The sequence below is a fragment of the Oncorhynchus tshawytscha genome, unplaced genomic scaffold (assembly GCF_018296145.1).
Source record: "Oncorhynchus tshawytscha isolate Ot180627B unplaced genomic scaffold, Otsh_v2.0 Un_contig_4684_pilon_pilon, whole genome shotgun sequence".
Classification (NCBI taxonomy): Eukaryota; Metazoa; Chordata; class Actinopteri; order Salmoniformes; family Salmonidae; genus Oncorhynchus; species Oncorhynchus tshawytscha.
In genome coordinates this window covers 22,676-48,526 of record NW_024609537.1, presented here as the reverse complement: position 1 = coordinate 48,526, position 25,851 = coordinate 22,676, and the positions used below count along the sequence as shown (strand labels likewise).

At 43.0% G+C, this 25,851-nt stretch overlaps 2 protein-coding genes across 3 annotated transcripts; both read left to right on the top strand.

Moving 5' to 3' along the window:
* Positions 1 to 23,933, top strand: LOC121845054 (zinc finger protein 32-like). The gene is made up of 4 exons (XM_042315760.1): positions 1 to 102; positions 539 to 636; positions 816 to 993; positions 23,644 to 23,933. Exons 2-4 carry the CDS (start codon positions 634 to 636, stop codon positions 23,895 to 23,897), a joined length of 435 nt encoding a protein of 144 aa, XP_042171694.1. The 5' UTR covers positions 1 to 102; positions 539 to 633; the 3' UTR covers positions 23,898 to 23,933.
* LOC121845053 (zinc finger protein OZF-like) lies at positions 12,184 to 20,972 on the top strand. Of its 2 annotated transcripts, none has more exons than XM_042315759.1 (2): positions 12,184 to 12,876; positions 19,596 to 20,972. In XM_042315759.1, exons 1-2 carry the CDS (start codon positions 12,444 to 12,446, stop codon positions 20,369 to 20,371), a joined length of 1,209 nt encoding a protein of 402 aa, XP_042171693.1. In that variant the 5' UTR covers positions 12,184 to 12,443; the 3' UTR covers positions 20,372 to 20,972. The 2 variants fall into 2 exon arrangements, with proteins under 2 accessions (XP_042171693.1, XP_042171692.1); XM_042315758.1 differs by having other exon boundaries at positions 19,593 to 20,972.
* Positions 23,934 to 25,851: the final 1,918 nt, after the last annotated feature.

Genomic DNA, 25,851 nt, shown 5'->3' with positions numbered 1-25,851 from the left:
ATGAACCTTTTGGAGAGGAAGAGGATGCTATCTCAATAAAGGTGAAGGAGGAAGACGTTTTGGGAGTGAAAGAGGAAGAGACAGAATATCAGATTACCACCAGTGAGTACTGTCTTAAACAGGGGCACAAACTATGCCGTTGTTGAACTAATGTGTGGTTTTAAAGTGGCATTCTACTGAAGTTCTACACTTGAATATGTTGTTCAGTACTGTAGGAATTGTTAAAGGGTCAATCTGCCATTGGTTCATATATTTTAGGGACTTTTCAATTTGATGTATTGAATTCTCCATGTGGTCTATATTAAAGTTCCCCTCATCTAGTATAACAGGCTTTTAAAATTCTATATTGAAGCATAATCTCTACTTAAAATATCAAAGGGACGGAAAAGGCATCCATTTAGTGGAACGACCCTTTTACATTTGCATCACAAACAATATTTTATAGGACCTTTGTAGACATAGTCATGCCTCTTGTCAGACTCTGATTGTAATAGAAGATCATAAGTTTACCATCTGTTTGCTGTTCTCATTCACACAGGAGAGAGACGTGACTATGGTGGATCCTCTGGGAAGCCTCAACAACATCCTGATGCTGACGAGGCAGAGAAGAGTCTCTCCAGATCAGAACACCAGATGGTACAGCTTGGTCTGGTCCAGCATACAGCTTGGTCTGGTCTAGCATACAGCTTGGTCTGGTCTAGTATACAGCTTTCTCTCTCTTGGTCTGGGCTGGGTTTCTGTAAAGCACTTTATGTCAACAGTGGCATCAGCATCCATAATGATATGTGTCTGTGTCCCCTCTTTATGGTTACCAGGACAATGCTAGCCCTTCCACCCTCCCGGAGTCCCTGTGTCGTGCCTCTCCCGGTAGCGCCTTACTGCTGGGTATAAAGAGGTTGTCTGTGCTGCTGGTGGACTGCAGGAAAACAATGGGGCTGAGTGGAACTGTGAGAGGAGGAGAAGAGAAGAAAGGATCAGATTTGACACATCAAAGTAAGTGCTGTAGTTTAGTTTGAACAAATACAATAGATCTGCCCACTGGTATCTGTTACCAGGACAACCAGCAGAGTTCTGTTAGTTGACAGGAAGATAGACTGGTGGATATGGATGTTATGAATATCATAACACTGAAAAGGATTCTGCCAATGAAAAGAGAGAAACCAATTGACCATATAAAACCTTGATAACCTTGATGAAAGTTAGCTTTGGAGAGATAGTTTCAAGATGATCTGATGTAAGGTGCTTGTTTTACAAAAACTTTTCCTTAAAACATTATGGATGTTACATTGCCTGTCCCAGTCAACCCCCCTATCTTTAGAAGACTGTAGAACAGGAGCTCCAAGCTGTCTTCATCAGGGTATAATCACCCTCTAGGAGCTCCAAGCTGTCTTCATCAGGGTATAATCACCCTCTAGGAGCTCCAAGCTGTCTTCATCAGGGTATAATCACCCTCTAGGTGACTTGTACTTCCGGCGCCGACAGAGATGGCCGCCTCGCTCGCGTTCCTAGGAAACTATGCAGTTTTTTGTTTTTTTACGTGTTATTTCTTACACTAGTACCCCAGGTCATCTTAGGTTTCTTTACATACACCCGAGAAGAACTACTGAATATAAGATCAGCGTCAACTCACCATCAGTACGACCAAGAATATGTTTTTCGCGATGCGGATCCTGAGTTCTGCCTTACAACCAGTGTAACCGAGTGGATCACATGCAGCGACCAAAAAAAAAAAAAAACGACTCAGAAAAAGAGGGAAACGAAGCGGTCTTCTGGTCAGACTCTGGAGACGGGCACATCGTGCACCACTCCCCAGCATTCTTCTTGCCAATGTCCAGTCTCTTGACAACAAGGTTGATGAAATCCGAGCAAGGGTAGCATTCCAGAGGGACATCAGAGACTGTAACGTTCTCTGCTTCACGGAAACATGGCTAACTGGAGAGACGCAATCCGAAGCGGTGCAGCCAGCGGGTTTCTCCACGCATCGCGCCGACAGAAACAAACATCTCTCTGGTAAGAAGACGGGCGGGGGCGTATGCCTTATGGCCAACGTGACATGGTGTGATGAAGGAAACATACAGGAACTCAAATCCTTCTGTTCACCTGATTTAGAATTCCTCACAATCAAATGTAGACCGCATTATCTACCAAGAGAATTCTCTTCGATTATAATCACAGCCGTATATATCCCCCCCAAGCAGACACATCGATGGCTCTGAACGAACTTTATTTAACTCTCTGCAAACTGGAAACGATTTATCCGGAGGCTGCATTCATTGTAGCTGGGGATTTTAACAAGGCTAATCTGAAAACAAGACTCCCTAAATTTTATCAGCATATTGATTGCGCAACCAGGGGTGGAAAGACCCTGGATCATTGTTACTCTAACTTCCGCGACGCATATAAGGCCCTGCCCCGCCCCCTTTCGGAAAAGCTGACCACGACTCCATTTTGTTGATCCCTGCCTACAGACAGAAACTAAAACAAGAAGCTCCCACGCTGAGGTCTGTCCAACGCTGGTCCGACCAAGCTGACTCCACACTCCAAGACTGCTTCCATCACGTGGACTGGGAGATGTTTCGTATTGCGTCAGACAACAACATTGACGAATACGCTGATACGGTGTGCGAGTTCATTAGAACGTGCGTTGAAGATGTCGTTCCCATAGCAACGATTAAAACATTCCCTAACCAGAAACCGTGGATTGATGGCAGCATTCGTGTGAAACTGAAGGCACGAACCACTGCTTTTAATCAGGGCAAGGTGTCTGGTAACATGACTGAATACAAACAGTGCAGCTATTCCCTCCGCAAGGCTATCAAACAAGCTAAGCGCCAGTACAGAGACAAAGTAGAATCTCAATTCAACGGCTCAGACACAAGAGGTATGTGGCAGGGTCTACAGTCAATCACGGACTACAGGAAGAAACCCAGCCCAGTCACGGACCAGGATGTCTTGCTCCCAGGCAGACTAAATAACTTTTTTGCCCGCTTTGAGGACAATACAGTGCCACTGACACGGCCTGCAACGGAATCATGCGGTCTCTCCTTCACTGCAGCCGAAGTGAGTAAGACATTTAAACGTGTTAACCCTCGCAAGGCTGCAGGCCCAGACGGCATCCCCAGCCGCGCCCTCAGAGCATGCGCAGACCAGCTGGCCGGTGTGTTTACGGACATATTCAACCAATCCCTATACCAGTCTGCTGTTCCCACATGCTTCAAGAGGGCCACCATTGTTCCTGTTCCCAAGAAAGCTAAGGTAACTGAGCTAAACGACTACCGCCCCGTAGCACTCACATCCGTCATCATGAAGTGCTTTGAGAGACTAGTCAAGGACCATATCACCTCCACCCTACCTGACACCCTTGACCCACTCCAATTTGCTTACCGCCCAAATAGGTCCACAGACGATGCAATCTCAACCACACTGCACACTGCCCTAACCCATCTGGACAAGAGGAATACCTATGTGAGAATGCTGTTCATCGACTACAGCTCGGCATTCAACACCATAGTACCCTCCAAGCTCGTCATCAAGCTCGAGACCCTGGGTCTCGACCCCGCCCTGTGCAACTGGGTACTGGACTTCCTGACGGGCCGCCCCCAGGTGGTGAGGGTAGGCAACAACATCTCCTCCCCGCTGATCCTCAACACTGGGGCCCCACAAGGGTGCGTTCTGAGCCCCCTCCTGTACTCCCTGTTCACCCACGACTGCGTGGCCATGCACGCCTCCAACTCAATCATCAAGTTTGCGGACGACACAACAGTGGTAGGCTTGATTACCAACAACGACGAGACGGCCTACAGGGAGGAGGTGAGGGCCCTCGGAGTGTGGTGTCAGGAAAATAACCTCACACTCAACGTCAACAAAACTAAGGAGATGATTGTGGACTTCAGGAAACAGCAGAGGGAACACCCCCATCCACATCGATGGAACAGTAGTGGAGAGGGTAGCAAGTTTTAAGTTCCTCGGCATACACATCACAGACAAACTGAATTGGTCCACTCACACAGACAGCATCGTGAGGAAGGCGCAGCAGCGCCTCTTCAACCTCAGGAGGCTGAAGAAATTCGGCTTGTCACCAAAAGCACTCACAAACTTCTACAGATGCACAATCGAGAGCATCCTGGCGGGCTGTATCACCGCCTGGTATGGCAACTGCACCGCCCTCAACCGTAAGGCTCTCCAGAGGGTAGTGAGGTCTGCACAACGCATCACCGGGGGCAAACTACCTGCCCTCCAGGACACCTACACCACCCGATGCTACAGGAAGGCCATAAAGATCATCAAGGACATCAACCACCCGAGCCACTGCCTGTTCACCCCGCTGTCATCCAGAAGGCGAGGTCAGTACAGGTGCATCAAAGCTGGGACCGAGAGACTGAAAAACAGCTTCTATCTCAAGGCCATCAGACTGTTAAACAGCCACCACTAACATTGAGTGGCTACTGCCAACACACTGTCAATGACACTGACTCTACTCCAGCCACTTTAATCATGGGAATTGATGGGAAATGATGTAAATATATCACTAGCCACTTTAAACAATGCTACCTTATATAATGTTACTTACCCTACATTGTTCATCTCATATGCATACGTTGATACTGTACTCTATATCATCGACTGCATCCTTATGTAATACATGTATCACTAGCCACTTTAACTATGCCACTTGGTTTACATACTTATCTCATATGTATATACTGTACTCGATATCATCTACTGTATCTTGCCTATGCTGCTCTGTACCATCACTCATTCATATATCCTTATGTACATATTCTTTATCCCCTTACACTGTGTATAAGACAGTAGTTTTTTTTTGGAATTGTTAGTTAGATTACTTGCTCGTTATTACTGCATTGTCGGAACTAGAAGCACAAGCATTTCGCTACACTCGCATTAACATCTGCTAACCATGTGTATGTGACAAATAAAATTTGATTTGATTTGATTTGATTTAGGAGCTCCAAGCTGTCTTCATCAGGGTATAATCACCCTCTAGGAGCTCCAAGCTGTCTTCATCAGGGTATAATCACCCTCTAGGAGCTCCAAGCTGTCTTCATCAGGGTATAATCACCCTCTAGGAGCTCCAAGCTGTCTTCATCAGGGTATAATCACACTAGGAGCTCCAAGCTGTCTTCATCAGGGTATAATCACCCTCTAGGAGCTCCAAGCTGTCTTCATCAGGGTATAATCACACTCTAGGAGCTCCAAGCTGTCTTCATCAGGGTATAATCACACTAGGAGCTCCAAGCTGTCTTCATCAGGGTATAATCACACTCTAGGAGCTCCAAGCTGTCTTCATCAGGGTATAATCACCCTCTAGGAGCTCCAAGCTGTCTTCATCAGGGTATAATCACACGCCAGTTAACCCACTGTTCCTAGGCCAGTTAACCCACTGTTTCTAGACCAGTTAACCCACTGTTCCCAGGCCAGTTAACCCACTGTTCCCAGGCCAGTTAACCCACTGTTCCTAGGCCAGTTAACCCACTGTTCCCAGGCCAGTTAACCCACTGTTCCTAGGCCAGTTAACCCACTGTTCCCAGGCCAGTTAACCCACTGTTCCCAGGCCGTCATTGAAAATAAGAATTAGTTCTTAACTGACTTGCCTAGTTACATAAAGGTAAAATAAAACACTGACTCAGGGAGTCTAAATACTCCAACCAATCAGAAGACTGTTCTCTCTGCTTCTGCACAGCAAGCGGTACAGGAGCATCAAGTCTAAATACTCCAACCAATCAAAAGACTGTTCTCTCTGCTTCTGCACAGCAAGCGGTACAGGAGCATCAAGTCTAAATACTCCAACCAATCAAAAGCCACAGACTGTTCTCTCTGCTTCTGCACAGCAAGCGGTACAGGAGCATCAAGTCTGACACCAACAGGCTCCTGAATAAAGACTGTCTCACACTCAATTCCTGCAAATATGTACAAAAAAAGTATTTTTTGTTTTGTGCGTTTTTGTAGGTTTTGTTTCGTTTTTGTGTGGCTTAATTAGTGTGAAAATACACATTTTTGTGCAACTCAATTCGTAGGAAAATACAGGTTTTTGTGAGACTTCATTTTTCGGAAAATACATTGGGGGGACAAACATTTGAAAGTAATTGGAGCAGTGCATTTTGGGTAATGGGGTTCTACACTGGCTTTTTTTTGTGTCCCACATTTATTTATATTAAAAAAACAAACGTGTTAACAATCCAATATTGTTATTAATCAACCAGGTTGTCACCGAAATACTTATAATAGTAGTCTTCCATTGTTTTTTAAAATTAAAGCCAAAACTGTTCTCTATGCTTGTTTTCGCTTAATACTTTGGGATTCTGGTGCTGTCTGATTTCATGAGGGTTGCCAGATTGGTGTAAAAAGCTGTTTTTGTTATGTTTTTTTTTTGTGGTATCGTGTTTGGTTGGGGAATAGAGATACATTTTCATGATGGGAAATTATCAATGAATAAAAGGGGAAATAGAAGACCTGCAAAAAAAATGTCTGGTTTAAATTCATCTGATTCAACTGCATGGTATTTAGAACTAATCATGAGTCTGGACTTGATCAGTTAAGACATATCTATAACGAGTCTGGACTTGATCAGTTAAGACATATCTATAACGAGACTGGACTTGATCAGTTAAGACATATCTATAACGAGTCTGGACTTGATCAGTTAAGACATATCTATAACGAGTCTGGACTTGATCAGTTAAGACATATCTATAACGAGTCTGGACTTGATCAGTTAAGACATATCTATAACGAGACTGGACTTGATCAGTTAAGACATATCTATAACGAGTCTGGACTTGATCAGTTAAGACATATCTATAACGAGTCTGGACTTGATCAGTTAAGACATATCTATAACGAGTCTGGACTTGATCAGTTAAGACATATCTATAACGAGTCTGGACTTGATCAGTTAAGACATATCTATAACGAGTCTGGACTTGATCAGTTAAGACATATCTATAACGAGTCTGGACTTGATCAGTTAAGACATATCTATAACGAGTCTGGACTTGATCAGTTAAGACATATCTATAACGAGTCTGGACTTGATCAGTTAAGACATATCTATAACGAGTCTGGACTTGATCAGTTAAGACATATCTATAACGAGACTGGACTTGATCAGTTAAGACATATCTATAACGAGTCTGGACTTGATCAGTTAAGACATATCTATAACGAGTCTGGACTTGATCAGTTAAGACATATCTATAACGAGTCTGGACTATGATCAATTAAGACATATCTATAACGAGTCTGGACTTGATCAGTTAAGACATATCTATAACGAGTCTGGACTATGATCAATTAAGACATATCTATAACGAGTCTGGACTATGATCAATTAAGAAATATCTATAACGAGTCTGGACTATGATCAATTAAGACATATCTATAACGAGTCTGGACTTGATCAGTTAAGACATATCTATAACGAGACTGGACTTGATCAGTTAAGACATATCTATAAAGAGTCTGAACTTGATCAATTAAGACATATCTATAACGAGTCTGGACTTTGATCAGTTAAGACATATCTATAACGAGTCTGGACTTGATCAGTTAAGACATATCTATAACGAGTCTGGACTTGATCAATTAAGACATATCTATAACGATGTCTGGACTTGATCAGTTAAGACATATCTATAACGAGTCTGGACTTGATCAGTTAAGACATATCTATAACGAGTCTGGACTTGATCAGTTAAGACATATCTATAACGAGTCTGGACTTGATCAGTTAAGACATATCTATAACGAGTCTGGAATGATCAGTTAAGACATATCTATAACGAGTCTGGACTTGATCAATTAAGACATATCTATAATGAGTCTGGACTTTGATCAGTTAAGACATATCTATAACGACGTCTGGACTATGATCAGTTAAGACATATCTATAACGAGTCTGGACTTGATCAATTAAATATCTATAACGAGTCTGGACTATGATCAATTAAGACATATCTATAACGAGTCTGGACTTGATCAGTTAAGACATATCTATAAAGAGTCTGAACTTGATCAATTAAGACATATCTATAACGAGTCTGGACTATGATCAATTAAGACATATCTATAACGAGTCTGGACTTGATCAGTTAAGACATATCTATAACGAGTCTGGACTTGATCAGTTAAGACATATCTATAACGAGACTGGACTTGATCAGTTAAGACATATCTATAACGAGTCTGGACTTGATCAGTTAAGACATATCTATAAAGAGTCTGAACTTGATCAATTAAGACATATCTATAACGAGACTGGACTTGATCAGTTAAGACATATCTATAATGAGTCTGGACTTTGATCAGTTAAGACATATCTATAACGACGTCTGGACTATGATCAATTAAGACATATCTATAACATGTCTGGATTTTGATCAATGTAACCATGTCTATAAGGAGTCTGGACTATGATCAATTAAGACATATCTATAACGAGTCTGGACTTGATCAGTTAAGACATATCTATAACGAGTCTGGACTTGATCAGTTAAGACATATCTATAAAGAGTCTGAACTTGATCAATTAAGACATATCTATAACGAGTCTGGACTTTGATCAGTTAAGACATATCTATAAAGAGTCTGGACTATGATCAATTAAGACATATCTATAACGATGTCTGGACTATGATCAATTAAACCATATCAATGCAGTTAAACAGGTTAATGTAAAATCCTGAATAATGTTGGTTTACGCTTATGGCACTTCCAAAGGCGGTTTCATGATGATTATTACGGTCGTGTCAATCATGTTATATACTTAGGCTGTTGTAACAAGGCACACGCCAGTGTGGTAGACCTACTGCCTCTGCCCAGAGGAATACTAGGCTGTCATGACAACGGGCGTTACTTTACCACGTATGATTCCTGGTTAGAGTCCTCTCTCTACCGGTTCACTGGGATCACGTCCAGCTCACGTCTCGTCATGTGATCTAGTGGTGGGAAGCATTCTGATTTTTCAACATTGTGTTGGGTGTCATTACGTTGATGTATCTAGTAAACAATGGATACGTAACAATGGGGTTGTGACGGATAGAAGGAGTCACTACAGGTGTGAACAAGCCTTACATCCAGGTTGCCTGAAGCTGAATGGAAAGTGCAGTGACCTGACCAGTGTGTGATTTTAAGGAAATAGTATGTTCACATTTTACAGAGTGTGTGGCTTTAAAGGGGAAATCTGGGATTGCTACATCTATTTTCAAATTTATAATGATATACACTCATGGATTATTGGAGAATATAACTTATACATGCCTCATGGGCTTAGTTCAACTGCCGTACCCCATCAGAACCCACCTATAACTTATACATGCCTCATGGGCTTAGTTCAACTGCCGTACCCCATCAGAACCCACCTATAACTTATACATGCCTCATGGGCTTAGGTCAACTGCCGTACCCCATCAGAACCCACCTATAACTTATACATGCCTCATGGGCTTAGGTCAACTGCCGTACCCCATCAGAACCCACCTATAACTTATACATGCCTCATGGGCTTAGGTCAACTGCCGTAACCCATCAGAACCCACCTATAACTTATACATGCCTCATGGGCTTAGGTCAACTGCCGTACCCCATCAGAACCCACCTATAACTTATACATGCCTCATGGGCTTAGGTCAACTGCCGTACCCCATCAGAACCCACCTATAACTTATACATGCCTCATGGGCTTAGGTCAACTGCCGTACCCCATCAGAACCCACCTATAACTTATACATGCCTCATGGGCTTAGTTCAACTGCCGTACCCCATCAGAACCCACCTATAACTTATACATGCCTCATGGGCTTAGTTCAACTGCCGTACCCCATCAGAACCCACCTATAACTTATACATGCCTCATGGGCTTAGGTCAACTGCCGTACCCCATCAGAACCCACCTATAACTTATACATGCCTCATGGGCTTAGGTCAACTGCCGTACCCCATCAGAACCCACCTATAACTTATACATGCCTCAACAACCACCTATAACTTATACATGCCTCATGGGCTTAGGTCAACTGCCGTACCCCATCAGAACCCACCTATAACTTATACATGCCTCATGGGCTTAGGTCAACTGCCGTACCCCATCAGAACCCACCTATAACTTATACATGCCTCATGGGCTTAGGTCAACTGCCGTACCCCATCAGAACCCACCTATAACTTATACATGCCTCATGGGCTTAGGTCAACTGCCGTACCCCATCAGGACCCACCTATAACTTATACATGCCTCATGGGCTTAGTTCAACTGCCGTACCCCATCAGAACCCACCTATAACTTATACATGCCTCATGGGCTTAGTTCAACTGCCGTACCCCATCAGAACCCACCTATAACTTATACATGCCTCATGGGCTTAGGTCAACTATAACTTATACATGCCTCATGGGCTTAGTTCAACTGCCGTACCCCATCAGAACCCACCTATAACTTATACATGCCTCATGGGCTTAGGTCAACTGCCGTACCCCATCAGAACCCACCTATAACTTATACATGCCTCATGGGCTTAGTTCAACTGCCGTACCCCATCAGAACCCACCTATAACATACATGCCTCATGGGCTTAGTTCAACTGCCGTACCCCATCAGAACCCACCTATAACTTATACATGCCTCATGGGCTTAGGTCAACTGCCGTACCCCATCAGAACCCACCTATAACTTATACATGCCTCATGGGCTTAGGTCAACTGCCGTACCCCATCAGAACCCACCTATAACTTATACATGCCTCATGGGCTTAGGTCAACTGCCGTACCCCATCAGAACCCACCTATAACTTATACATGCCTCATGGGCTTAGGTCAACAGAACCCACCTATAACTTATACATGCCTCATGGGCTTAGGTCAACTGCCGTACCCCATCAGAACCCACCTATAACTTATACATGCCTCATGGGCTTAGTTCAACTGCCGTACCCCATCAGAACCCACCTATAACTTATACATGCCTCATGGGCTTAGTTCAACTGCCGTATAGAACCCACCTATAACTTATACATGCCTCATGGGCTTAGTTCAACTGCCGTACCCCATCAGAACCCAAATATAACTTATACATGCCTCATGGGCTTAGTTCAACTGCCGTACCCCATCAGAACCCACCTATAACTTATACATGCCTCATGGGCTTAGTTCAACTGCCGTACCCCATCAGAACCCACCTATAACTTATACATGCCTCATGGGCTTAGTTCAACTGCCGTACCCCATCAGAACCCACCTATAACTTATACATGCCTCATGGGCTTAGTTCAACTGCCGTACCCCATCAGAACCCAAATATAACTTATACATGCCTCATGGGCTTAGTTCAACTGCCGTACCCCATCAGAACCCACCTATAACTTATACATGCCTCATGGGCTTAGGTCAACTCAGAACCCACCTATAACTTATACATGCCTCATGGGCTTAGGTCAACTGCCGTACCCCATCAGAACCCACCTATAACTTATACATGCCTCATGGGCTTAGGTCAACTGCCGTACCCCATCAGAACCCACCTATAACTTATACATGCCTCATGGGCTTAGGTCAACTGCCGTACCCCATCAGAACCCACCTATAACTTATACATGCCTCATGGGCTTAGGTCAACTGCCGTACCCCATCAGAACCCACCTATAACTTATACATGCCTCATGGGCTTAGGTCAACTGCCGCACCCCATCAGAACATAAAAGCCTGTTTTTACCTCGTTGTTTGTAAAACAATGTAATTCTAAACAAACGCTGTATATTCTCACAGTTTGGTTAAAACTATAATCCTTTTTTTTTTTTTACCAAAACAGTGGCGGGGTAGCGACTTGTTATTGGTTGAACTGCAGATTTCCCCTGTAAAGTAATAAAATGCTCTCATCGAGATAAAAACTCCGGTGGTGAAAACATAACAAACAACAACAACAACAGATCATTGTTTAACACATTATCTTTTCAAAACAGGATTGATTAATTATGTACATATTCATATTCAGCTTCTACATCTGTGTAAAGGTACTTAGAAGTAAGAGAAAACATATCTGGTTATTTGCCAATAATATTTTTGTGAAGTTGGTTTGCCAGAATGTTTTATTTAATTGAACAGCGTTACCCACTCCAGTCAGCAGATGGCGACGTGTCTTTCAGGTGATGCTTCTTGGTGACGTGTATTCTAGTGGACGGGGCTTCTTCAACAACAACACGGCTACTGATTCAACCACTTCGCTAGCTTGCAAGCAAACACAAAACCTAAACATTGAAGCTCTTTCGACCATTTGTGTTAATATGAATCTCAGTGTTTTAAACACAATTCTGTTTACATATACACTACTTAACTTACATGCAATTTGCTTGTTTACTTAAATAAGCATATTTGTTAAATTCGTACTGAGTTTAGCACTAGGCTAGTTGCTAATGCTAACTAGCTAGCTAGCTAATATGAGCTCACTAAGCTACTGCCCCCTTGCTAAAGAAGAGGATGTCTACTGGACGGAGAAAGGAGCTCTGGGGCTGAATATTATTGTAAAAGAAGAAGAGGAGAATATTACAGTGAAAGGAGAGGAAGAAGCTTTCAGAATAAAACAGGAGGAAGAGGAGGCTGTTACAGTGAAAGAAGAGGAAGAACCTTTTGGAGTGAAAGAGGAAGAGGGGATAGAGGCTGTCACAGTGGAAGAGGAAGAGGAAGATGTAGAAGCTTTCAGAATGAAAAAGGAGGAAGAGGCCATAACATTGAAAGAAGAAGGGAATTTAGTGAAAAAAGAGGAAGAACCTTTTGGAGTAAAAGAGGAAGAGGAGGCTATCTCAATAAAAGAGGAGGAAGATGTTTTAGGAGTGAAAAAGGAGGAGGAGTCAGAATATCCGATTACCATCAGTGAGTACTGTCTTAAAAACAGGGGCACAAACGATGCAATTGTTGAACTAATGTGGTTTTAAATGGGGGATTCTACTGAAGTTCTACACTTGAATATGTTGTTCAGTATTGTATGCGTTGTTAAAGGAGAAGATGGCCAATGGTACATGCGTGTTTTGTTTAACTCAATTCTGTGGCCAACAGCCCTAACCATTGATTCTAGGATAATTATAAAAGCCCAATGAGCTTAGTGCAACTGTCGTACCCCAGGGGTAGGCCTATTTACTTGCGTCATTTAGCAGACACTCTTATCCAGAGAGACTTACAGTTGTGAATCATTTAGCAGACACTCTTATCCAGAGAGACTTACAGAAATAGGCAAATTCACTCATTTGAAGTGGTGTCCACATCCTTTTGTATAAACAGTATATCTTAGATTAATTCTGACCATTTTGAAGAAATGTATACTGCCTACGGCATCTCAAGATGGACAAACAGTACTATTGCAGTTTTAGGCTACTCTCCTTAATAGTACTTATGTGAGCACACTCGTTAGGTTCGCCAGCCGAACCGAAGCATGTGGAAGGCTTTTGGGGTGGTCAGGCAGCCTAGCGGTTAGTGTTAGGCCAGTAACCGTAAAGGTTGCTAGATCGAATCCCCCGAACTGACAAGGTAAAAAAAATCTGCCGTTCTGCCCCTGAAACAAGGTAGTTAACCCACTGTTCCCCTGGTAGGCCACCATTGTAAATAATAATTTGTTATTGACTGACTTGCCTGGTTAAATAAAGGTAAAATAATTTAGACATTTTTTAAAATAGCGATATTAACGCTTTGTCCGCTTGCACAAATTAAAAAAATAATAGTCAGACAACAGAGGAACTAGATAGGCAATTCAAATCATCTAGTTAACTATTGAGCAATTAGCGTCAAACCAAATGTTATTGGTCACACGCACCAAATACAACAGGTGTGTAGACCTTAGTGAAATGCTTACTGACAATACATTGACATGTATTAATGTCAATGTCTTGTCCCCACTGTCCTAAAATAATTTACCACCTGCACTCGTGTTTAACCGCAGATTGGCCCGACACGCAGCAGCCAATACAGTTGTTGTCGTACCTGATTGTCATACCTGAGTAAAAGATACCTTAATGAAAATGGCTCAAATGGAAAAATACGAGAGAAATAAGCCAAGAAAGTATTTGGTTTTAAAAATACTTAAGCTTGGGAGAGGTGAAGGTAGAGTCATGTGTCCTCTGAAACATGACCCGCCAAAACCGCGCTCCTTAACACCCGCCTGCTTAACTCTGCACCAATGTGTCAGAGGAAACACAGTTCAACTGACGACCGAAATCAGCCTGCAGGCGTCTGACCCACCACAAGGAGTCACTAAAGAGCACGATGAGCCAAGTAGCGCCCCAGCGGATCAACAACATTGTAGTTACTCCATAACACTAACACTAACCTAACCTAATTGACAAGTAAAAGTAGGAAGCCTGTACAGAATACAAATATTCCAAAACATGAATCCTGTTTGCAATAAGGAACTAAAGCAAAACTGCAAAGAATGTGGCAAAGAAATTAACTATAGTTTTATTTATTTAACCTTTATGTAACTAGGCAAGTCAGTTAAGAACAAATTCTTATTGACAATGACGGCCTACCAAAAGACAAAATGCCTCCTGTGGGGACGGGGGCCTGGGATTAAAATAAATAAATAAATGCAATATAAATAGGACAAAACACACATCACAACAAGAGAGACAACACTACATAAAGAGAGACCTAAGACAACAACATAGCAAGGCAGCAACACATGACAACACAACATGGTAGCAACATTATTGGGCACAGTCAACAGCACAAAGGTCAAGGAGGTAGAGACAACAATACTTCACACAAAGCAGCCACAACTGTCAGTAAGAGTGTCCATGATTGAGTCTTTTAATGAAGAGATTGAGATAAAACTGTCCAGTTTGAGTGTTTGTTGCAGCTCGTTCCAGTCGCTAGCTGCAGCGAACTGAAAAGAGGAGCGACCCAGGGATGTGTGTTTTGGGGACCTTTACCAGAATGTGACTGGCAGAACGGGTGTTGTATGTGGAGGATGAGGGCTGCAGTAGATATCTCAGATAGTGGGGAGGGAGGCCTAAGAGGGTTTTATAAAGAAGCATCAACCACTGGGTCTTGCGACGGGTATACAGAGATGACCGGTTATCAGAGAGGTATAGAGTGCAGTGATGTGTCCTATAAGGAGCATTGGTGGCAAATCTGATGGCCGAATGGTAAATACCATCTAGCCGCTCGAGAGCACCCTTACCTGCTGACCTATAAATTATGTTTCCGTAATCTAGCATGGGTAGGATGGTCATCTAAATCAGGGTTAGTTTGGCAGCTGGGGTGAAAGAGGAGCGATTACGATAGAGGAAACCAAGTCTAGATTTATCTTTAGCCTGCAGCTTTGATATGTGCTGAGAGAAGGACAGTGCGCCGTCCAGCCATACTCCCAAGTACTTGTATGAGGTGACTACCTCGAGCTCTAAATCCTCAGAGGTAGTAATAACACCTGTGGGAAGAGGGGCATTCTTCTTACCAAACCACATTACCTTTGTTTTGGAGGTGTGGATGAGAGAGCTTCCTCTGTCTGAGCTATGCTGTTGATGTAAATTGAGAAGAGTGTGGGGCCTAGGATTGAGCCTTGGTGTACTCCCTTGGTGACAGGCAGTGGCTGAGACAGCAGATTTTCTGACTTTATACACTGCACTCTTTGAGAAGGGTAGTTAGCAAACCAGGCCAAAGACCCCTCAGAGACACCAATACTCCTTAGCCGGCCCACAAGAAGGGAATGGTCTACCGTATCAAAACCTTTGGCCAAGTCAATAAAAATATCAGCACAACATTGCTTCGTGTCAAGGGCAATGGTTACATCATTGAGGACCTTTAAGGTTGCGGTGACACATCCATAACCTGAGCGGAAACCAGATTGCACACCAGAGAGAATACCATAGACATCAAGAAACCAGTCGGGTGATTATTGACAAGTTTTTCCAACACTTTTGATTAACAAGGGAAAATAGAAATAGGCCTATAACAGTTAGGATGAGCTTGATCTCCCCCTATAAATAAAGGACGAACTGTAGCTGCCTTCCAAGCAATGGGAACCTCCCCAGAGAGGAGAGACAGGTTAAAAAGGTTGAAGATGTTAGGGGCAGCAACCTTAAAGAAGAAAGGGTCCTGAATACGATGTGTTATGTTTGGGGCAAATCCAATACAAAGCTCTTAGAGACGTACCCAGAAAGACTCACAGCTGTAATCACTGTCAAATCCAATACAAAGCTCTTACAGACTTACCCAGAAAGACTCACAGCTGTAATCACTGTCAAATGTGATTCCAACATGTATTGACTCTGTGGTGTGAATACTTAAGTAAATGAGATATTTCATTTGTAATAAATTTGCTAAAAATGTCAACAGAAAAATAACTTTGTCGTTATGGAGTATTATGTGTAGATAGATGGGTGAGAGAAAAATCATATTTAAGCAATTTTGAATTCAGGCTGTAATACCACAAAATGTGGAATAAGTCAAGGGGTGTGAATACTTTTTGAAGGCACTGAACACAATCCATGTTTCAATTGTCTCGAAGCTTATAAATCCTTCTTCTTCCCCCCCCTTCATCTACACTGATTGAAGAGGATTTAACTAGTGACATCAATAAGGGGATCATAGCTTTAGCCTGGATTCACCTGGTCCGTCTGTCATGGAAAGAACGTTTCTAATGTTTTCTTCCTCTGTGAACGATGTGAAAATCTTTGTTGGAAACGTACAGGGGCAGTAGGAAGCTTTTTAGGCACCCCTGACCAAATTCACATAGAAATATAGTCCATTCTCATTTTAAAGCAAGTCTAAGAAGCTGTAGATCTGTTCGACATGATCTATTTCTATGCTTCCTCGCTCTTAAGTTTCGCTTTTGCTCGTTTTACTTTCGGGGTTTCGCACAAAAGCTTCGAACACCTGAAAATACTATATTTTTAGTTCATGAAAATATGTTTCACAGCGGTTTAGATGCTACAATGATCCTCTACACTATTCATCGACTTGTTTTGCCACAAACTGAAATTAGGCGAACCATTCAAATTTCTGCCACCAGAATTCTGCCTGTAAAGCTGCAACAACTAGGATGGGTTGCTAATATGTCTAGGATTGTGCCTTTGACTTCTGGACAACGAAATGAAAACCAATAGAATAGGAGTGAAATGCTGGTTTAACTGACATGAGGCAGTCTTTATAAATGCTGGTTTCACATGAGGCCGTCTTTATAAATGCTGGTTTCACTGACATATGAGGCCGTCTTTATGAATGCTGGTTTCACTGACATGAGGCAGTCTTTATAAATGCTGGTTTCACTGACATATGAGGCCGTCTTTATGAATGCTGGTTTCATATGAGGCAGTCTATAAATGCTGGTTTCACTGACATGAGGCAGTCTTTATAAATGCTGGTTTCACTGACATGAGGCAGTCTTTATAAATGCTGGTTTCACTGACATATGAGGCCGTCTTTATAAATGCTGGTTTCACTGACATGAGGCAGTCTTTATAAATGCTGGTTTCACTGACATATGAGGCCGTCTTTATAAATGCTGGTTTCACTGACATGAGGCAGTCTTTATAAATGCTGGTTTCACTGACATGAGGCAGTCTTTATAAATGCTGGTTTCATGAGGCAGTCTTTATAAATGCTGGTTTCATATGAGGCAGTCTATAAATGCTGGTTTCACTGACATGAGGCAGTCTTTATAAATGCTGGTTTCACTGACATGAGGCAGTCTTTATAAATGCTGGTTTCATATGAGGCAGTCTTTATAAATGCTGGTTTCATATGAGGCAGTCTTTATAAATGCTGGTTTCATATGAGGCAGTCTTTATAAATGCTGGTTTCACATGAGGCAGTCTTTATAAATGCTGGTTTCACATGAGGCAGTCTTTATAAATGCTGGTTTCACTGACATGAGGCAGTCTTTATAAATGCTGGTTTCACTGACATGAGGCAGTCTTTATAAATGCTGGTTTCATATGAGGCAGTCTTTATAAATGCTGGTTTCACTGACTTGAGGCAGTCTTTATAAATAATAGCCTCCATGTTTCTATGGTTAGATTTTGCCTCGGCTACTTTGAAGCAAGGTAAGACATGTCCCATAATGTGAAGTAAAACTGGGTGGTGTTCTGGGTGAGTCTGCAGGCCATGGAAGAACTGGGACATTTTCAGCTTCCAGGAATTGTGTACAGACCCTTGCGACATTGAGCCGTGCATTTTCATGCATTCAAATTGGCATCGATAAAATTCAGTTTTTGTTCGTTGTCCGTAGCTTATGCCTGCCCATACCATAACCCCACCGATACCATGGGGCACTCTGTTCACAACCCGCTCGCCCAAACGACGTCATACACGTGGTCTGTAGTTGTGAGGCCTGTTGCCAAGTTCCCTACAACTATGTTGGAGGTGGCTTTATGGTAGAGAAATGAACATTCAGTTCTCTGGTAACAGCTCTGGTGGATATTCCTGCAGTAAGCATGCCAATTCCACTCCCCCTCAAAATGTCAGACATTTGTGGTATTGTGTTGTGACAAAACTGCACATTTTAGAGTGGCTTTTTATTGGCCCCAGCACAAGGTGCACCTGTGTAATAATCAAGCTGTTCAATCAGCTTCTTGATTTGCCATACCTGTCAGGTGGATGGATTATCTTGGCAAAGTAGAAATGCTCACTAACAGGGGTGTAAACAAATGTGTGCGCGACATTTGAGAGAAATAAGCTTTTTGTGCGTATGGAACATTTCTGGGATCTTTTATTTTCAGCTCATGAAACATGGGACCAACACTTTACATGTAGCGTTCATATTTTTGTTGAGTTGCATGTGTGTTGTTAGTCTGAGTAAATAGGGGTGCTATCTTTTCCCAGAATGTTAAATACAATTCTATGGCAAAGCAGTCTGGTGCTTTTCTCCACGTGAATGTTTTAAAAGTGTCTAGTATTTTTGGGGGGGAGGGAGGATCATTTTTTGTCTGCTGATAGTTGCTTCAGGGGTATTGAGTCTAATAATGCCGTAGGATCAGTTCAACGGTTGTTTAATTCAGATTTATATAGATTTTCATAGACGCTTTTAAAATTGTCATTAATACCATCACTAGTCTATTTATCCATTAGGTCTAATACATGTATCTTATACTGACTAGTCTATTTATCTATTAGGTCTAATACATGTATCCTATACTGACTAGTCTATTACATGTATCCTATATTGACTAGTCTATTTATCCATTAGGTCTAATACATGTATCCTATACTGACTAGTCTATTTATCCATTAGGTCTAATACATGTATCCTATACTGACTAGTCTATTTATCCATTAGGTCTAATACATGTATCCTATACTGACTAGTCTATTACATGTATCCTATACTGACTAGTCTATTTATCCATTAGGTCTAATACATGTATCCTATACTGACTAGTCTATTACATGTATCCTATACTGACTAGTCTATTTACCCATTAGGTCTAATAAATGCACAACACCACTAAGTTTAATAGTGTTTTTATTAGCTTACAAAGCACTACAGCCACTCTGTGATGACAAGCTCTAGTCTAGATTAAACCTCATAGGAAGACTGTTATTATGTGGAGGTTTCATTGAGGTCTCTCTGTTTAACTAAACTCTCTGTTTGTCTTCAGCAGGGGAGAGACCAGACACAGACTCTCACTGTGACAGCTTGAAGAGTGCTTCAGGGGAACCAGACCCAGAGACGTCCAAACCAGAAAGACGACGACACTGCTCTCAGTGTGGAAAGAGTTTTAGCTGGTTTGGGAACCTGAAACGACATGAGAGGACACACACAAAGGAGAGACCCTACCAATGCATTCAGTGTGGAAAGAATTTTAATTCATCAGAATATATGAAAAAACATGAAAAAATACACTCTAAGCCTTACCACTGCTCCCAGTGTGAAAGAAGTTTTACCCAACGGGGGGACCTGAAATCACATGAGAGGACTCACACAGGAGAGAAGCCTTACCACTGCTCACAGTGTGAAAGGAATTTTTTCTCATCGGGGTCCTTGAAAAGACATGAGGGGACACACTCTGTGGAAAAACCTTTCCACTGTTCTCATTGTGAAAAGAGTTTTAAGAATTTATGGAACCTGAAAGAACATGAGCAAAGACACACAATGGAGAAGCCTTTCCAATGCTCCCACTGTGGAATTAAATTTACATGGTTTCAACAACTTAAAGAGCATGAAAGAATCCACATTGTAGAGAAAAGTTATCAGTGCCTCCAGTGTGGAAAGATATTTATGCAGTTAGGGCACCTGAAAGTCCATGAGGTAACACACACAGGGGAGAAGCCATACCAATGCTCCGAGTGTGGAAAGAGATATAGCACCTCACATGGACTTAAAATTCATCAGAAAACACACATTGTGCTCCCACAATTGTCTCATATTTTTGACTGAGAATGTGTTTTTGTTTATGCTATACATGAAATCTAATTATAGAAAGTGGACTCAAAAATACATTTGTCTGATTTATTTATTTTATTTTAAAATATAAATTGAATATGGAGTGAGTAAGTGCATGGCTTTCCCAGATTTCTATGACATATAATTAATTACAATATGAGTGAAATCATTTTCCAAAAAATGGTAATTAAGTATATTAAAAAAGGTAGCTTTTCTGTGTTGGAACGGTGTGCGTATCCCAACTACAGAATGTTGTGGGCGTATACATGTCATTAAAGGGATACTTTGTGATTTTGGCAATGAGGCCCTTTATCTACCTCACCAGAGTCCGATGAACTCGTGGATATTATTTTTTAGGTGTCCGTGTCCAGTATGGGGGAAGTTTGAGGTAGGTTTGTGAGTCAGTGCTAACTAGATGGAATAGATGAATCCACTTATTTGAAGGGGTAATCTTACATACCCTATATATACAAAATGATGTTGCATATCTTAACCCATATTCCCACTATTGATGAATAATATAATGATGTAGGCATAAACAGTTGTTCCATCCCCGAGCCCAACGTGCCTAGTTCAATAAATAAATAAAAGAAGACTTAATGAGCGGATGTGTTTTTTTGTTATTTAACCTTTTACTTAACAAGTCAGTTAAGAACAATGACGACCTACACCGGCCAAAACCCGGACGACGCTGGGACAATTGTGCGCCGCCCAATGGGACTCCCAATCACGGCCGGTTGTGATACAGCCTGGAATCGAACCAGGGTGTCTGTAGAGATGCAGTGTCTCAGACCACTGTGATACAGCCTGGACTAGAACCAGGTACTTTAGAGATGCAGTGTCTCAGACCACTGTGGTACAGCCTGGACTAGAACCAGGTACTGTAGAGATGCAGTGTCTCAGACCACTGTGGTACAGCCTGGACTAGAACCAGGTACTGTAGAGATGCAGTGTCTCAGACCACTGTGATACAGCCTGGACTAGAACAAAGGTACTGTAGAGATGCAGTGTCTCAGACCACTGTGATACAGCCTGGACTAGAACCAGGTACTGTAGAGATGCAGTGTCTCAGACCACTGTGATACAGCCTGGACTAGAACCAGGTACCGTAGAGATGCAGTGTCTCAGACCACTGTGGTACAGCCTGGACTAGAACCTGGTACTGTAGAGATACAGTGTCTCAGACCACTGTGATACAGCCTGGACTAGAACCAGGTACTGTAGAGATGCAGTGTCTCAGAACACTGTGATACAGCCTGGACTAGAACCAGGTACTGTAGAGATGCAGTGTCTCAGACCACTGTGGTACAGCCTGGACTAGAACCATGTACTGTAGAGATGCAGTGTCTCAGACCACTGTGATACAGCCTGGACTAGAACCAGGTACTGTAGAGATGCAGTGTCTCAGACCACTGTGGTACAGCCTGGACTAGAACCTGGTACTGTAGAGATGCAGTGTCTCAGACCACTGTGGTACAGCCTGGACTAGAACCTGGTACTGTAGAGATACAGTGTCTCAGACCACTGTGATACAGCCTGGACTAGAACCAGGTACCGTAGAGATGCAGTGTCTCAGACCACTGTGGTACAGCCTGGACTAGAACCAGGTACCGTAGAGATGCAGTGTCTCAGACCACTGTGGTACAGCCTGGACTAGAACCTGGTACTGTAGAGATACAGTGTCTCAGACCACTGTGATACAGCCTGGACTAGAACCAGGTACTGTAGAGATGCAGTGTCTCAGACCACTGTGATACAGCCTGGACTAGAACCAGGTACTGTAGAGATGCAGTGTCTCAGACCACTGTGATACAGCCTGGACTAGAACCAGGTACTGTAGAGATGCAGTGTCTCAGACCACTGTGATACGGCCTGGACTAGAACAAAGGTACTGTAGAGATGCAGTGTCTCAGACCACTGTGATACAGCCTGGACTAGAACCAGGTACTTTAGAGATGCAGTGTCTCAGACCACTGTGGTACAGCCTGGACTAGAACCAGGTACTGTAGAGATGCAGTGTCTCAGACCACTGTGGTACAGCCTGGACTAGAACCAGGTACTGTAGAGATGCAGTGTCTCAGACCACTGTGGTACAGCCTGGACTAGAACCAGGGTGTCTCTAGTGACGCCTCTCGCTGCCGCCACTTGGGAGCCACTCGATGACAGAAGTGAGTAGTACGGGGGAGTGACAGTCATTTTTAGTTCTGTTACCTTTGCTTGCTTGCGTACAGGAACAATGGTGTCCATACAAACACCTTTATAGCGTCCTCAGAGCATGTGCAGACCAGCTGGCTGGGGAGGTGAGGCATCGGTGTGGTTTTCCCTTTGTAATCTCTTCCACATACATCCCATGTCTGAGCCGTTTGGTCCCTATACTGTCTGTTTTGCCTCTTTGATTGTCTTATGGAGCTCATAGCTGTTTCATACTCGTCCATGTTTGCAGTCATTTTTACCGTGGTTAAATGGGGTGTTTCGTCCTTTCAGTTAACAGGATAAGTCCTGACTTGACTTTTACCGTGGCTAAATGGGGTGCTTCGTCCTTTCAGTAGGATCTTAATTTGAGCCAGTTTGCTACAGCAGGAAGTAATCCTGCAGCAACAAGAAATGTGAATTATGGAAAGGGGGATACCTAGTCAGGTGTACAACTAAATGCCTTCAACTGAAATGTGTCTTCAGCATTTAACCCAATTATTATGTGGATTATAATTAATGAATATATTTGTAGCGGTTGAAATGGTGTTTGTAAGGGAAAATCAAGTCTGAAATGTAAAAGTGGAAACTACAAACTTCAGAAGTCTTTATAAACTTCAAAATAAAAAAAAAAGGTTTTAAAATTCCTGCATTGCAGATCCTACATCTGTACTGGGACTTTAGCCTACGGCACAAACCTCATTGCTACAGAACTGTTGTTTGATAGGTTAATGTTGCATAGCATTACATTATTTTTCATGTTAAAAAATTGATGTTTGACTGAGAAATGTATCTTAACTCAGAAAAGGTTGGTGACCAATGTCTTGGATATTACTCACGCTACGGGTTGGTGTATGTATGAAGACAGTGCTAGATTTGGCTTGGTTTTCAGCTGTTGCTAGGTTGTATTAATTAGTGCCGTAGCAAAATTTCTGCAACAGAAAACAAAAAACAAGCGTTTCTTAAATGTACAACGTCCACTAGACCCTTGCCATTTCGGTCTGTTTTCTTCCATTTAGTTTCTAGTGAAAAGGACCCTGATCTCTCTGTTAAACTAACTACTCTGTATTTGGCAGGAGAGAGACCAGACTCAGAGGAACCAGAGCCAGAGATGTCCAAATCAGCAAGACCACACCCCTGCTCCCACCGTGGAAAGAGCTTTACTAAGTTAGGGAACCTTAAAGACCACGAGAGAATGCACACTGGAGAAAAGCCTTACCAATGCTCCCAGTGTGGAAAGAGCTTTACCAAGTTATGCAGCCTAAAAATACATGAGAGATTACACACAGGAGAGAAGCCTCATCAATGCTCCCAGCGTGGAAAAAGCTAACCAGCTAGCAAACCTGAAATCACATAAGAGAACACGCACACAGCTGAGAAATCTTACAATTCCAGAGAAGACAATGCTCCCATTGTCTCATATTTTTTACTGAAAAGTTGTGCTTTTGTTTGTGCCATATGAAATCAAATTTCTACAAAAAAAATACATTTAAAATGTTTTATATTTTTTATCTCAACATTTAATTGAATATATTTCAGTTTGAATGTAGAGTACATTGGACTGTGATTAAATGGTCATTTTCTTCAACTCTGGCAGAGTGCTGTTTCCAATGTTTCCAAGTGCTGTTTCCATGGTGCTGTTTCCATGGTGCTATATTGTTTACAGTGGCTGGATATGTATCTTACAGCTTTAAGGGAATGTGAAGGGAGGCCTTCACTGGTGCCCTGCCTTCTCTTTCTAGAAGGGAGGCCTTCATTTACTTTCATCACTAGAAAGGCCTTCACTGGTGCCCTGCTTTCTCTTTCTAGAAGGGAATGCCTTCACTGTCCCTCCTTCTTTTCTGAAAAGTTGTTCACTTTGTTTGTTTCTAGAAGGGAGGCCACCGGTGCCCTGAAATCTCTTTCTAGAAAAAATAGGCCTTTAAAATGCCCTGCCTTTAATCTCTATCTAGAAGGGAGGCCTTCACTGGTGCCCTGCCTTTTTCTACATTTATGTTTTATATTTTTATCTCAACATTTAATTGAATATATTTCAGTTTGAATCTTTCTAGAAGGGAGGCCTTCACTGGTGCCCTGCCTTCTCTTTCTAGAAGGGAGGCCTTCACCGTGCCCTGCCTTCTTTTCTAGAAGGGAGGCCTTCACTGGTGCCCTGCCTTCTCTATCTAGAAGGGAGGCCTTCACTGGTGCCCTGCCTTCTCTATCTAGAAGGCTCACTGGTGCCCTGCCTTCTCTATCTAGAAGGGAGGCCTTCACTGGTGCCCTGCCTTCTCTATCTAGAAGGGAGGCCTTCACTGGTGCCCTGCCTTCTCTATCTAGAAGGGAGGCCTTCACTGGTGCCCTGCCTTCTCTATCTAGAAGGGAGGCCTTCACTGGTGCCCTGCCTTCTCTATCTAGAAGGGAGGCCTTCACTGGTGCCCTGCCTTCTCTATCTAGAAGGGAGGCCTTCACTGGTTCCCTGCCTTCTCTATCTAGAAGGGAGGCCTTCCCTGGCGCCCTGCCTTCTCTATCTAGAAGGGATGCCTTCACTGGTGCCCTGCCTTCTCTATCTAGAAGGGAGGCCTTCACTGGTGCCCTGCCTTCTCTATCTAGAAGGGAGGCCTTCACTGGTGCCCTGCCTTCTCTATCTAGAAGGGAGGCCTTCACTGATTCCCTGCCTTCTCTATCTAGATGGGAGGCCTTCACTTGTGCCCTGCCTTCTCTATCTAGAAGGGAGGCCTTCACTGGTTCCCTGCCTTCTCTATCTAGAAGGGAGGCCTTCCTGGTGCCCTGCCTTCTCTATCTAGAAGAGAGGCCTTCACTGGTGCCCTGCCTTCTCTATCTAGAAGGGAGGCCTTCACTGGTTCCCTGCCTTCTCTATCTAGAAGGGAGGCCTTCCTGGTGCCCTGCCTTCTCTATCTAGAAGGGAGGCCTTCACTGATTCCCTGCCTTCTCTATCTAGAAGGGAGGCCTTCACTTGTGCCCTGTCTTCTCTATCTAGAAGGGAGGCCTTCACTGGTTCCCTGCCTTCTCTATCTAGAAGGGAGGCCTTCCCTGGTGCCCTGCCTTCTCTATCTAGAAGGGAGACCTTCACTTGTGCCCTGCCTTCTCTATCTAGAAGGGAGGCCTTCACTGATTCCCTGCCTTCTCTATCTAGAAGGGAGGCCTTCACTTGTGCCCTTCCTTCTCTATCTAGAAGGGAGGCCTTCACTGGTTCCCTGCCTTCTCTATCTAGAAGGGAGGCCTTCCCTGGTGCCCTGCCTTCTCTATCTAGAAGGGGGCCTTCACTGATTCCCTGCCTTCTCTAT

Coding starts and splice junctions, on each gene's coding strand:
- LOC121845053 (XM_042315758.1), top strand. CDS start 12,444: ATGAGCTCACTAAGCTACTGCCCCCTTGCTAAAGAAGAGGATGTCTAC. Junction 12,877..19,592: donor AGAATATCCGATTACCATCA/GTGAGTACTGTC, acceptor GTTTGTCTTCAG/CAGGGGAGAGACCAGACACA.
- LOC121845054 (XM_042315760.1), top strand. Junction 994..23,643: donor ATCAGATTTGACACATCAAA/GTAAGTGCTGTA, acceptor TGTATTTGGCAG/GAGAGAGACCAGACTCAGAG.